Consider the following 15262-nt stretch of genomic DNA (forward strand, 5'->3'; position numbering starts at 1 on the left):
TGCCACCCATGAGTACTCCTGTGGGTACAAAGAGCACCTTTTCCTTCTCCTGAGAGCCAAGACTCTGCTCTTACCAGTCGTTGCAATGCAGTCAAATCCCACAAAGGCATAAAAGCAGGTTGCAGCCCCAGCCAAAGTTCCTGCAAAGCCATAAGGCATGAAGCCGCCAGCCCCATAGATACTTGTTCCATTTTCAGAGGGCGGCTCTCTATGGAAGAGAACAAATGTCAGAAAGTCATTTTCATAGAAAACTGCTGCTTCTGGTAATTTGTCTGAAACTACATCCTCAGAAGGCTGTTGTGTTCATCAGCTCTTTGAAGCTGACAGATTCCGAACTAAAAGTAAACCCTGGTTCTCTGAGCCCATCCTAGAGAATGCAGTGGTATCCCCAACAATGACGCCCTCTCTGGTTACCGACTCTGAGCTTAGAGGCTGACTGACAGCATAAGCAGGAGGTCCAGACCCACTCTGGCTAGAACTCACAGCCAGGCAGGATTTTGAGGCCATGATCTGAAATAAAGACAAGAAACTTCTTCTTCTCGTGGACAGCTGGGCAGACTGCACATTTAAAAACTTACGTAAAGACATTTGAAAAGATGAAATAAAAGTATCTAGGCATGATTAATAATACTAAAGTTGAATATTTTACTACATGTTAAAAATTATATAACACCAGAAGATACTAATTTTTTGCCTCATCAGAATAACAGCCAACAACTCAGGTAAAGATAAACATGTAGACATACTCTACTCCAGATATTTTTGTATTCTTATTCCATATACACACAAGATATCACACTTAAATCTTAAGATGAAACCTTTTCTATATAATTATTATTAATTTAATTTTGAGATGATCAGGTTTAAAGTGAAATGCATGGGCAAGTCTGCTTATGTAACTAATAATATCCTCCAAAAAACAAGGCCTGAAATTTACTACAAGGCTGAAAAAATGCAATGAAACCAAATGGTCGTCCCAAAGGAAGAACTGAAGGATACATTAACTCAAAATACTCATTGTTATTTAGAGGTCGCAAGCCTTAGGGAGAAAAAAGTATTCTTGTGATGGTGAGAATCTCCCTCTTCCTTCCCCTAAACCTAGAGCAGAGATCGAGGTTGAGAACTGGCAGCTACAAGGCTTCAAATAGATGCTCAATAGCAAACATACCTATTTATGTCTGGGTGCTGCCAGGGAAGGAGAGCCTCAGAATGGAATAGACCTTCAGAAAAGTCTCTGAAGCAAACATTTCAGAACCATTGTTTCAGAGAAAAATGTAACATAAGACAAAAGCAGCAAATGGAAAAAAACAAAAACAAAAACAAAAAACAAAACTCAGACTGAGAGAGGAAAAAACCCAAATATTTTACCTGGCACTTGCTGATATATTTTTGAGAAAGTCTTCACTAATCTTCCAGTTTGCCACATTTCCTTTCACAAACCCAGCAATCATAACAAAGAGAAGGACCAGGATATTAACAGCTGTGAAGACTTTATTCACCCAAGCAGACTCTTTTACTCCAAAAGATAAAAGACCTATGAGAAAATAAAAAGTAATAACATTTTGAGGCAGTCACAAGCTTTAGGATATTATTTCACCAGGATTCATATATTTAACTCACAAATATCCCTTTCTATTGCGAGTTCTTACTCATTTGCGCAACTGTGAAATGATGTCTTCTGAATACAACCAACTTGATATCAGAAGGCAGATTGTGCTCAAACCCAGAGGATACCACACTCTCCAAGAAATAAATAAATCTAGTAACTTTGACTATTATTATCAACAGGTGGTAGAGGTGAAGCAACTTAATTTTAATGAAATGCTGTTCTAAACACATTTCAAGGTTAGTAGCTGCAAAATTTTTAAAGTAAAAGCTCGATCATATGTCTGCATCATGTTTATTAAATACATAAACAAAATAATTCAACTGTCATGCCCAAAAGATATTTAATTAAATCAATTCTCACATTAATAGTTTTATATTCTGATTGGAAAAGTAATCAATTTCCTATTCAAGTAATATAAAGATACAGAAAAAATGTGAATGAAATAAAGAGCAAGTGTAATCTCCTCTCTAGAATTTTGCACATACACAAAATCCATGTACACACAAATATTTCCATGTCAACAAATATACAACAATTTTTAACAGCCACATACTCTTCCTCTATATGGAGACACTATAATCCCTTATTTATAGACAATCAGGTCACTCTTAGTTTCTTACAACTAAAAACAGTACTGACATAATCATTTTTATAAATATTTTTGTACACTTTCTAATTATTTCTTTACAATAATTTTCTATAAGGTAATAATACTGTATCAAGAATATGTACTTTTATACAAGGCTTTTGGCTCATGCTGTCAAAATATTCCCTATGAAGTTTGCCCCAATTTAAATTGACCATTCTTTCTGTTAGGCTATTCTTGTTCATATTGATTTATAAAATTTATTTATATAATAATGCTATAAGCTCTCTGCCTATCACATATTGCCTGTTTTTCCCAGTATATTATTTGCTTTTAATATTAATGTTGATTATACATATGAAAAAATTTCAGAATTTAAATTTTTCCTTTTTAGTTTCTACCTTTAGAAAGATTTTCCCTTTAGAAATATTAACCCCAAAATGTTCATCTTTATTTCCTTTTAGTACTTTTATGATTATATTTGTCATATTTATATCTTTAATTCATCTTGTATAAGATATGAATTGTGGACCAAAGAAATTATTTTTTACTATTAGGGAAATGATTGTGATGAAAGGATTAAGTCACATGTTTATTTGTTTCCTCCCTATATCTACACACCCATGATCAAATAAGCACAACTATCCAAGTAGAGATGAGAGAGGCTGAATATCATTCTTTTACCTCTATAATTTCCAGAATGTCCAGTACTATAACTGTATTAACAATATAAAAGAAAACTGTATAGTCACTACAACTACTGACTGTCTGTAACTATCCATCAGGTTAGGAGCCACTACATGCCCAGGAAATACGCACTATACGCTACACCACAATACACTCTGGAAAATAACAGAGCTGCTGTCATGTTCTATAAAAGTTTCATAATACCTCATGTGTACTCTCTAGTCTGAGATCTCCATTTCCAGCCAGTAGATTAGAGACTAATGAATATCTCATGTAAAGACTACATATTCTGCTCTTGTATCTTTAAGAAACAACAGCTTCAGCTGCCAAGATATTTGGTATTACAATATGAATAAAGATTTATACTAGGAAGTTTTGATCTTGAAAGATTCTAATAACAAAATTACCATGTAAGCTTAGCCTATTTAAAGTAAAGACATGATGGTCAATGAACACAAGACAAATGATGCAGGCAGGCTAAGGCCTCAGTCTTGCCATGGAAGTTAATGATTTTAACTCATTGTTTAGAGATTAAAACTGAATATTTAAGTTCATTGAAACTATCCCTAAATAAAATATGATGGAACTAATTTAAGGTTAGCTAGGCTGTTTAGAAATCAAAACAAAATCTATCACCTGTTAAAAAACAATTGATGAGATTTTTCTTGATATTAGAAGCAAAATGCCAAATATTTTAGGTCTATAAATTTTGTTCATATCACTATATAAAACAGTTAACTAACACCCAACTTTTTAAAGGGTAAAGCTATTTTAAAAATTATGTAATTATACAAGTAAGCATTCATTATAGAAAGATGTTTCGATCACATTTCGTAATCAAGAGAGAATGTAGCTAAAGATAAGGTTGGAAAGGAAAGCAAGGGGTAGTAAGAAGTGTAAACAAACAGATTTTATTCTTAGTGCAATCCCTGATGGATTTTAATAGGAGTGCAAGTAGAAATGATAAACGAAATAGAAAATGTTCAAATAGTGAAAATCAAATATAAGGAAACAGCAGGGTATTAACTGTATCTACAGAATAAAATTGCCTGTTATCTAAGTGCTTAGTCGGTGCTCAGCAAGAAGCCCAGCAAAGACAGACATTGATATGCATTGATGAGCAAACTGAGTCATGGAAAAATTAAGTCACTCAGTGTTCCAAAGATAGTAAATGGCAGAGTAGGATTAAAAACCTGATTGATTACTCTGACTCTAATTCCTGTGCCTTCTAAACCACTATGCCTCAATACTGATGAAAATGGAAAAACCCTGGTATAAAGTATGTTTGTCTACATAATGTCTACATTAAAAAATAACAGGTGGTTTGAATGTTTCCTAAAACCAGGTGCATACATTATATAGATAAAGGTATAAATAGAAAGACAGTATTTCTAGAATTAGTATGCTTACAAATATCCACAGTTGTATCTAACAAGATGAAATAGTGTCAAAAATTACACATTGTTCTCCATTTAAACTTCATTGCCATTCCCATAAATCTCCAATTAGTATTATAAAATTGATGTGCCTCATCCTAGTATTTAGTGCATTCCAGGTGCCATTAACCCAGAAGGGCTATTCCTACTACTCTACATGATTTAGATTTATTTTTGAAACATATCGCATAAGATAAAATGTGATTCTAGCCAGTGGCGAGGCTCACAGATCTCCAATAATAACCTAAGTATATACATATGTTGCCTAGTCTTGGGAACTTGGGCCCCAAATTCTGGCTTATCATAGGGAGAAACGTAATTAGTGTTCTTACCTGCTAGAAGTAATATAAGGCACACAGCAAAAAAGTCAGGATACTCTGCAAGGCCAGTATAATTTATATTGAAGTACGTCCTGAAAAACTGACCAATCTGTTTGTTAAGAAGTTCATCAAAAGTGCCACTCCACGCTCTTGCAACACTTGACGTACCTTCCCCAAACACAGAACATGCAGTGAATACAAGGTCACTGGGAGAAAATTAACATAACATTAATTGCTATTCTATTCTAGGATAAACATGAGCTAGTTCAGACAGATTTGAAAACTTTAACCACGTATAAAATTATCTTGATAATTTTATAATTATACAATAGTAATCAAATGTTCAAGTCCATAACTAGAATCAGGTAACTTTCTTTGCATTAGAGAACTATATATTCTTTTTAAAACAAACAGGTTTTCAAATCCACTAAGAGGCATATTCAGAAATAAAGCAGAATCACCCGATTTTGCAGTTTTAGATGAGAAAAAAGAGATACCCAGAGATCAAGTGATTCACTCAAGATCACATAGTCGCTCACTAATGCAGACCTACAACGAAACCCTAAGGCCTCCGACTCAGGAGTACTGTTTCCACCATTCCACGTGATAAGATTAGTTTTTGGAAACCTACCTATCACATAAGATAAAATGAGATTCCAGCCAGTGATGAAGGCCCAGAGTTCTCCAACGGTAACATAAGTGTACAAATATGCCGACCCAGTCTTGGGAACTCGGGCCCCAAATTCAGCATAGCAAAGGCCTGCCATCACAGAAGCGAGGGCAGCAATGAGAAAAGAAAGGACAATACTGGGGCCAGAATCAGCTTTGGCGACCTCCCCAGCGAGGACGTAAACCCCAGCACCAAGAGTGCTTCCAACGCCCAAAGCAATGAGGTCCACGGTGGATAAGCAACGGCTTAATTTGGAGTCTTCGAGACTGTCCAGAATGACGATTTTTCTCCGGATCAAACATCGGGCAAAAGACAGAACTGCTCTACAGGGAATCATTTTGAAGAGGTCAACCTGATGAAGAGAAAGAAGGGACAGGTTAGAAGCTGATCTGGAATCATCATCCCTCCAATCAGCTGCCCGGCTTCTCAGCACTGTTATGGCGCCTGGATTTTTCTTTTTTTTTTTTTCACTTGCTACAGGTGTGGCCTAGAGCAATCGTAAAGGGGCCTTAATAAACCAAAGCGGTGCATTTCTTACTCACACATGCCCTTTTATAAGAGACTGCAACCATGGCTTATTTGGGGCGCAAAAGAATAGGAGCCCTGGGTGATTAAAAAGATTTACCATTTTTGTTCTTTTGTCTTGCTACAATTTTTAAAGCTATGCTGATAAACATATATCCCAAAAGATAGCTATTTGTCTTCCCTACAAACAAGGGGGTGAATTACCTCATCTTTTTGGTTCTCTTTCTTCATTCATTCGACTTTTTTTTTTTTTTTAGGCATTATTATATGCCAGGAATTGTGCCTAGAATGTGACTAGAATAGCGTGATACACAGATATGGTCTCTAGCTTAGGGCACCTGCAGTCCAGTTATTTTAAAAGCATGTAAATATGCCATCATAATGTATTCTACAGCTTTATCAAATATGTGTGAGCTTCTCTGATTTCATTTGTTTCATTTTTTCATGGAGCCATTTGAACCTTTTAGAAGAAAAAAATTCCCCCAAAACCATGCTTAGATTTTTATAACTAAAACTGCTCTTCTACTATGTTTTAAGTATAAATTTGTAGTAAAATACACATGCTTATTTATAGTTACTGAGATTTCTAAATAAATAAATAAACCCAAAGTCCATGCCAAGTATTGTGTTCTTTTTAAATTAAATGAATAAAATGAGACAGAAAGTTTCACTCCAGACAGGCCCAAATAACCTAATACTGAAAAAAACTATTAGGTTATAAAACAAAGTATGGATATTAGTAAGAAAAAATATATACACATATTACAGTAAAAAGTCTGCAACAAAATATACCAAAATATTAACAGTACTGATTTTTGGGTGGTGGGCTAATTTTTACTTCCATGTATTTCATATAATGTGTATTATGTTGCTAACATGTATTTCTAATTTATCTCCAATGAATATATACAATTTATGTGCAAAAAGTATAAAAATTAGAAAGCCCTACATGTCCTTGTCTACAGAGACATGAACTCAGCAGATTAGGAAATAACTGAGGAAAAGGGAATAGAACAGTATATATATTCCACAACTTGGAAACTTCGATGAATTTAGAGGATTCTTATCCTGTAAAATAAACCCTTAAAATTTTCTCAACCTTAATCTGTTAAAAAAAAAAACCCCAATTATTAAAAATTATTTTATTGAAACATAACAAGTAAAATAAGATACATTTTCTATAGTGAATCTACACGACTTATTGCTCATAAGAAATAGTTCTAAGATATAATCCAGTTTCACACTATATATACCTAGTAGATAAAGCTCACTCATTGAACATTTACACATCAATATGAATGCAAATCCTTTTATTTCTTATATGCTCTATTTATTGATGTAGAAAGAGATTTATAACAATGAAGCTTTAAAAAATTTCAGAAAGCACTTTGTCAGCCTGAAAAAGGACATTGGCAGGCCTACACTCTCACTCTGAAGACTCTAGTGAACATGTTTCTTGCCCCTTCCAGCTTCTGGTGGCTCCAGAAGTTCCTTGGTTTTGGTCGTATCACTTCTGCCCCGGTGGTCACAATGACTCCTCCTTTTCTGCAAAGCTCTCTCTACTTTTCTTATACGGATAGATGTGATTGGTATGCAAATCTTTGATACTGAAAGCAGCTCAAAGAACACAGAGAAAAATTTCCTAAAGATAAATGAAAATGAGTGACAAGTTCCTGACTGTAACAAAGTTTTTACACATCAGTATCTTCCACACCATCTGACAGAATGCCGAGCATGGCACTCCATGAATACTTGTTGAAAAATTTGAAAATACAGAGGATATCTCCAATTTTGCCAGTTTTCTGGCTTACAAAGTCAAAACCTATCATTACTTTTATAAATCAAATGTGCACCCATTTTTACTCCTATCTAACCCTTAACTAGCTATTTCTCTTACAACACTTCTGGAAAGTAAGGTAGGAAAGTGTTCTGTTTAAAAAAGAATAAAGAAATGAAAAGTTGAGGATAGACAAAGCTCAACTGAAGTGGGGGCGGGGGATGAGAGTTGAGGGTATTTACTAAATGCTGACGTTCCCGAACATTTCAGTGTTTTTATACAAATGGAGGAGTGCAAAGATCAAGATTTAGGGAGAAATGAAGACCCACTGAATTTCGGTAATGATTTAAGATCACGTGAAAATGGGACCTATCACGTACAACTTTAGGAAACAACTGATATACAAAATGAGGCATACCTACCTGTTTGTCATTTAACTAAATAAAACACTCTCTTGATAAAGTGCTTGATTAACCTCAACTTTCTTTGAAAGGCACAAATTCCATAACTATTGCACATTTAAGAGAGGGGATCTGGAATAAAGCAAAGAAAACTAAGAAGAAATTTTGGGAAGTGATAGAATCGTGGGTAAGCTTTCATTTATTTATTTTTAATCCTTTTTCTCCTGGTAACATGATCATGATGTGGTTTGTGAAATTTCTTTTGAAAAATCCACAAAAAACAGCATAAAAATGAAAGAGAATAAGCAAGCCAACCAATAAGCAAACTTTCTTTGAAAATGTTAAAAATAGTTAAAACTTTTATTGTTAAGTTACCCCAAATGAATAAATGAGTGACCATCATCTCATCAATATAAAAGTGAATTTAATTTACTCTAGATCACATAGGAAGCAGAACTGTTCTTTACAGAGATGTATAGCTTTAATCAGGTAAGATCTCATTGCTACTGGAAAGTATTTTGTGCTCAGTTTTTCCATGTCGCCCTGAGGAAATAAGATAAAGCTGCCATTTGCCAAGCATTCATTTGCTTTTGAGTAACAGAAAAGCATTTGTCAGAAACTCTTCTCAGAACTGACAGGTTACACAATGTTCTTTGCAAACATTCTCAACTATGCACAGCTGATAAAATACTGATTGCAAAAGCTATGACACAAAACCAATTTTGTAGAAATATAATGGGATGAGCGAAAAAAAATGTAAAGCATACTGGGTCAATTTAATGAATCATTGTTGAACATTTATTAGTCCTAGCTGGTGTATTATACAGTGTTGAGTCAAAGAAAAAAGAATCCTGTACTTTTGTAAATATATATATATTTGAAGACAGACTGATATATGAAAGTAGAGTAGCAACAGGGGAATGGGAAAAAAATAAGATATTTGTGTTCAATATGACTGATATAATATACATATTTTAAAAGTTGTATAACTCTTCTTTAAAACATTTTTAAAAATATGCTCCTTATATGAAATGGTATAACAACCTTATTCTCATTTCTACGAGGTTCTTTCATTGCTGAGGAAGAATCCACGCATACTTATCCTTTGACTCAGATCTGCATCCACTGTCCTTGCCTGGGCTCTGTCGTACTGTCTCATCAACAAACAACTATGCAGGGAGAATATGCAGTGATTTTGAAGATGATTCTGTTAGCCTGAAGAGCGCATACTTTGTTTTTCCAAGAGCAGACAAAGAATCCACACCATCATACCTACTGTCAGCTATTGCTACTGTGACCAAGGATTGGTATTTAATATGAAACCTACATACGCATAGTAAGGACAATTATCTAGACTTTGGGAAGAGGCCTATGTAACACTCATACTTGTGGATATAAAAGCTCTAATTAACATACCTATGAGGTCACGAGTGATTCTGGTGATACCACAAACAGATATGTATCTTTCTTTAATAAACAATTATTTTACGAATTGCTAAAACAGTGGCCTATTGAGGAGAAAAATATGTACACATTCAGCTTAGATCTGAAAATATAATCAGCCAAGGGAAGCCTGGAAGGGATCTGCAATAGACTGTGCAGCAGAAAAATTTGAATGATTTTCATGAGCCTGATGATACAGCCCCCAACCTTAAGTGTAACAGTTTCAAGATACCTAACTCCTTGATGGAGCCCCTATTAATTCTTGACAAAAAGCTAAATTTCTTCCTCAGCAACTTAAAACACCTCCTTCTCAAACTTCTTCAATCCAGATTGTAAACTTGACAGTAGAGAAGTTTAGGTCAAGTGAATCCCTAGCCCTGATGATATGACACCATAGAGCAGACTTCCTTTTAATTAACCACAGAAACTTCTCAAAATCTGCAAATCACAGTCAAAAGTAGGTCCTGGATTTTCACTTTCGATCAGAAGTTTAATGTAGCATTTAGTGGCATAGAAATGAATCCTTTCTCTTCTCCCCTAAGTCAAGGTTGAAATTTCACATTTAATCCTTTGTCTCAGTATCACCAACCCTGAAAAAAAATCTTACAGGAGAAAAGAGCTGTGGCAAGCTGGCAGGTGCTCCAACAAACCCTTAACAAATTAGCTCATGCGAATTATAACCAAATTTTCCTTGCTCATTTGAGTTGCTGGAATTAAAGTAAGACATCTGCCCTTTCTGATTTTGAACTGATAAGAATTTAAACCATATATAACTGGAGTCTCTGTTCTATTGTGTGTGTATGTGTTTGTTGCATGTGTTTTCTCTTTAAAATAGATTTTTTCTGCAAACTCAATATCAATCACATTTCTATAACTTTAGAGTTCAAAAACACATTTTCAAGTTATATTATAGGCTAAATAATTTAGTAAATGGGAGGAAGGATATGAACATATACCATGGAATTATGAACTTTTTCTTTTTACTTTAAGAGATTTCTAAAAAAAATGCATCAAAAGTATAATGCAGGATAAAAGATAATCAGAAATGATATCTGTTCACTTTGGTTAGTAAAAAACAAAAAGAAACAACAAACCTTTGCATTCGAACCTAAAATATTTATTTTTCTGGAAAACAAGAAGACTCTTTGGTATACATTTCACTTATATTTGGTCCAAACTTATCTTTTTTCCAAATCAAGTTGTCTGAACAATATCGTCCTTCAAAGTTTTCTCCAGATAGGTGAATGCAAACGTAGAAATAGGTAAAAATTAGACATAATTGAGGCCACTACAAAGTCACTATTATTATAGCAATAACATTTATATTTTCCCTTCTTTCATATCAAATCGATACTATAGGAAGTTAAACTATTTCAAAATTTGTGATACAGAATCCAAATAGAGACAATTATTATAGCAATAACATTTATATTTTCCCTTCTTTTATATCAAATCGATACTATAGGAAGTTAAACTATTTCAAAATTTGTGATACAGAATCCAGATAGAGACAAGAATCTTATCTAAGGACATCCAGCAAACAAACAGCTAATAGAGAACTTTGGAAAGTTTGTAAGGTAGCTAGTACTTCAAAACATGTGAATCCATTTAGCTTTAGTAAAGGCAAAAATAAAGAGATAAGGTATACCTACCTGTCTCATTCAAATCGATGTAGAACAATAAAAAAATTTAAGTGTCCAACTTTTGTTTTTAGGATCAGAGATGGGAAAAGTTTAAAAAGAGTGAAGAAAAGAAAGCAGAGCCTTTATCACCTCTGTAACCAGTATCAGCCCAGTCAGCACCCCGCTTTCATGGTCAAGGATCTTGGTGGCACGCTTCAGCACCAGGCAGATGCCGTTCCCTTTCGGTCTCAGCAATCTTTGGCTAATAAATCACTCCAAATGCCAGAGGGTACCACCTGTTCCCTCTCTCCAGACTGCTTACCAAAGAGAGTGTCCTCTGCTAGGAACAGTCACCCTATACCTGCCATTTCAAACATCAGGAGATCCCTTTCCAAAGATATTTCACACCCGTCACTACTCAAGAGCTACACTAATAAAACAGTGAACATTTGTTGAGCACTTACCATGTGCCGAGTACTGATCTCAGCCCTTTTAATTTATCCTTCCATGAATTTTATAGTATCTCTATAAGATCAGGACTATTTTGGATCTCATGGTATAAATGAAGAAACTGAGGCATAGAAAAGTTAGCCAATATCACAGTTAGGAACCAGAGATGAACCCAGCAGGTGTGACTGGAGCCTTTATTCACAGCCACCTGGCTGTCCTGCCATCTTGCAGGAGCACCCAGTCACTGCCCACTGCCCACAGCTTCTTTAAAGAGAACGTGCTCACCCCACAGCACTGTCCTCCCACCCCCAAGCCACAGGTAACTTGACAGAGACAGACACCTGGCTCAGGGTTAAATCTCCAAAAGTTGGGTACACTTACTCGATATTCTTGGAAATTTGAATAACATAACTGAATCGGTCAGATGATCCGGTGCGCAGGCTGAAGCCACACAGACTGCAGGCCAGCTGGACACCATGTGGAAACCAAGAGGCTGGCAGCAGAAGCCAGACCTCAGCCATTCAGGAGAGCAAAGATGGCGGGCGCCCTGCAGCCCCAACAGCGAGACTCAGGCGGGTAGCTCAGGTCAACGTTTCTGTTCCCCAAGACCCTGCTGTCCTTCCTGATGTTGGGTGTGTGGCATTCTCCTGCAGCCTTTCAACAAACCTATTCACTTATTTGAGTGGTCTCTGCTTCTTGAAACCAGAGGCCACTGATGAAGGTGAAAGGTATTGGGAGGGCCTGCTCTGCCCGGCTCCTCTTGACTTTGACCTTTCACTTCTTCTGCTATCTCTTGCCTTTTCTGGTGGCTCTCCCGATAACTGCTCTTCTTTCCAAGAGCGGACTTCCTGATGCAATGACTGGAATTTGTTTAGATATTCTTCTACTAAGGAACTCATAGAGTTGAATACCCATTAAGCCTGACCTTTATATCCACCCACAGACATATATATTCATAACCTCAAAGAGGTAGCTCTATATAGGCGGAGGAAATTGTTTCTTCTTAGATGTATACACAACCAATCTGGATTCTTGTAACACTATTTCTCAGTGCTCACTACTGACCATGGAGCATCCTCCGCCTAGTCAAGATACCAGGAATAGCAAACAAGGGTCCCTACAGTGCTTATTAATGATGTTTAAAACACTTTTCCACCAATGATTTATAGCAGTAAACCAGGAAAGCAATTACTCACCTAATGAAGGGAGGGAGAGCGAAGGAAGCACTGGAAATACTTTATTGTACTGGGGAAGATTTTTAAGAGGTTCCCAAGGGACTTTAATATAATTGAGTTATTCTTCTGTTAAAAACATAAATTTCTTAAGAGTACTTCTACTATTTATTAGTTTCACAAATACTTCAGTGCTCAAGGCTAGGCACTGAAGCCATCATGGACACACTGCCATAATTCTTACCTTGATGGTGTTACAGTCAAGTGGGTGGCACAGACAAGAGCCAGTGCAATATCGTGAAGTTATGCTTGTGCCAAAGGGAGTGGGGGCACACAGAAGGGGTGGTCAGAGAAGCTTTCCTGGAGAAAGCTATGTCTAATCTGATGCCTAAAGGATCAGCTGGACTTAGCTTTACGAATGTGTAGTGGGAAGGAGACTGGGAGGAGACTGGTAGGAACGATGAGTGTTCTAAATAGAGGGAACGTCAGGTACAAAGGAACGAAGAGTAGTTCCATACACAGAGCTTAGGAGGAGCTGGGGAAAAGCTAGAGGTAAGTAGGGATAAGCATGGCTTCTAGAATATTATTAAAATATCCATGTTAAGCTCTTTGAACTGTTAGAAAACACAGTAAAACTTGGCAGGATATTTTCACGGAACACGATATTCTAGGTGAGTGGGTTTCCTAGATTACTTAAGTTTAAATCTCTAAATCTTTGGCCGTTGTTGATCAAATCTTGCCATAATTCAGTAATGCCACAAAGTGCTGCAGAACTTATGGTAGCTATCTGCTGCGGTGACAGGAGCCCCAAAAGCTTGTCTTTACAAGAAGGTGCTTCATTCTGAATTACTTCTCAAGAAACTGCCTAAAATAATGAACATAACTGTCTTAAAAACAAGCAAAAAAAAAAAATAGTTACTATTACCTTCATTCCAATTTTAATCCACTATCACACAAATTAGAGCCAACTCAAGGATATCAATGAAATCCACGTGACCCCATTATCCTGTTGACTAATAGCCATTGCTCAGAAAGATTTTTTTTTTTTCTAGATTCGTATTTGAAGTTCAGATTAAAGATGCTAGAAGGGCTATTGTGGACTAGGAGGCGTGTTGAAGGACAAGAAAGATCTTTTCTTCTGAGAGCAAAGAACTGAGAAATACTTTAGAATGCTGGTTTCCTCAAATCATTCTCTTTCCAAATAGAGCCAAAGTACCCCTCTCAATTCACCCCTCCCTCCCACCTCACACACACGCCAAGAGCTACCTAATATAATTAATTCTTAGAATTAAAACACTTTTGTTTCAATGCTAGGGAAAATTCCTTCCATCACGCTGTGGCAGAAAAGGAATTCAACAAGAATTCACATTCATTTTTAGTCCAAGTTCAAGAAATTTAGATGGATAATATATCAAGTATACTTTTGGTTTATGATTTTGTTGGAAAGTTATTTCTTGAAAAATGGTCGTTTTTGAAACTATATTTTTAATTTTGAAAAGCATGTTCTGATTTGTTAAAATACTTTTTAAAATACAGAAACAATGTATTACCACAGATTTTTATCATCAGCATCTTGGCAGACTGCTGAAACACTGCTCTTGGCTAAGAGGGGTTTGGAAGTTTGTGTTGGCTTCAAATAACTCTGAATAAAACATTTCTATTGTGAGCCCAGAGAGAGCAATTAAAACAGTGCCAGTTCTTCATCACCATGTCAGAGCCTCTAAAATTTGAATTTAGAATATGCAAACTAAGAATTTTAAAAATTAAAATAACGTGAAATGATGAGATCCTTAAAACTGAGGTATGACATTCTTGTCACATTTACATTCTGTTTATTAACATGCTATAACTACGATTTCTCCAACTTAAATCTTTACCAGACTTTCTCTTAGTTTTTATAATATTATTGCATAGACTGAATTCAATCTATCGATTGAATACACTGTTAATTTCTCTACAAGATTAAGCCTTAGAAATTTCACAAAGAAAAAAGGAAATGTTCTAAATGCAATTTCTAAACAAAATTCCAGGGAGCAGTGGGGTACAGGCAGAGCGAGCAAAACAAGCTCAACTGGCCATCCCCATTTAAGACACTTGTGGGCAAGGAAAGTCCAGGGTGCTACCAACACACAGAGGGGCGCTCTGTTCAGACACGGGGCTGGGGGCGGAAGAGCAGGGAAGTCTTCCTGGGAGGAGCCATGATTGCTCTGATTCTTCATCCATTCTTCCCTTCCAGAGTTCATTATAAAAAAGGGGGAGTGGTGGTGGAAATGAATACTGTTTAGTCCTTAGAGCAAAAACTATAAATGAAACCAATTGAGTTTTTCTAATAAATAACAATATCCATAATCTTTAAAACTCACTTTGAAATTCTGATAATGTATATAATCAACCACTTCTTAAAATCAATTACTTAAAAATTCAATTTTTCCTCTTTATTATTTTACTTGAAAAATTCCTTTCTTGGAAATAGATCCTGAGTTATGTATAAATATTTAATAACATCTAAAGTTATTTGCCTAATAGCAATGAATTATTAAAATAATCATATTTATCTGCAAAAT

General features: G+C 35.7%; 1 protein-coding gene across 1 annotated transcript in view; it reads right to left on the bottom strand.

Annotated features, from left to right (window-relative positions):
* Nucleotides 1-15262, bottom strand: part of SLC7A2 (solute carrier family 7 member 2) — a 56739-nt gene that overhangs the window by 12386 nt on the left and 29091 nt on the right. The window contains 4 exon segments of the mRNA XM_011365265.2: nucleotides 75-208; nucleotides 1369-1534; nucleotides 4651-4806; nucleotides 5270-5660. Of these exon segments, the coding sequence (XP_011363567.1) occupies nucleotides 75-208; nucleotides 1369-1534; nucleotides 4651-4806; nucleotides 5270-5645 (832 nt within the window). The 5' untranslated portion in view covers nucleotides 5646-5660.

Source organism: Pteropus vampyrus, unplaced genomic scaffold (genome assembly GCF_000151845.1).
Source record: "Pteropus vampyrus isolate Shadow unplaced genomic scaffold, Pvam_2.0 Scaffold108, whole genome shotgun sequence".
NCBI lineage: Eukaryota > Metazoa > Chordata > Mammalia > Chiroptera > Pteropodidae > Pteropus > Pteropus vampyrus.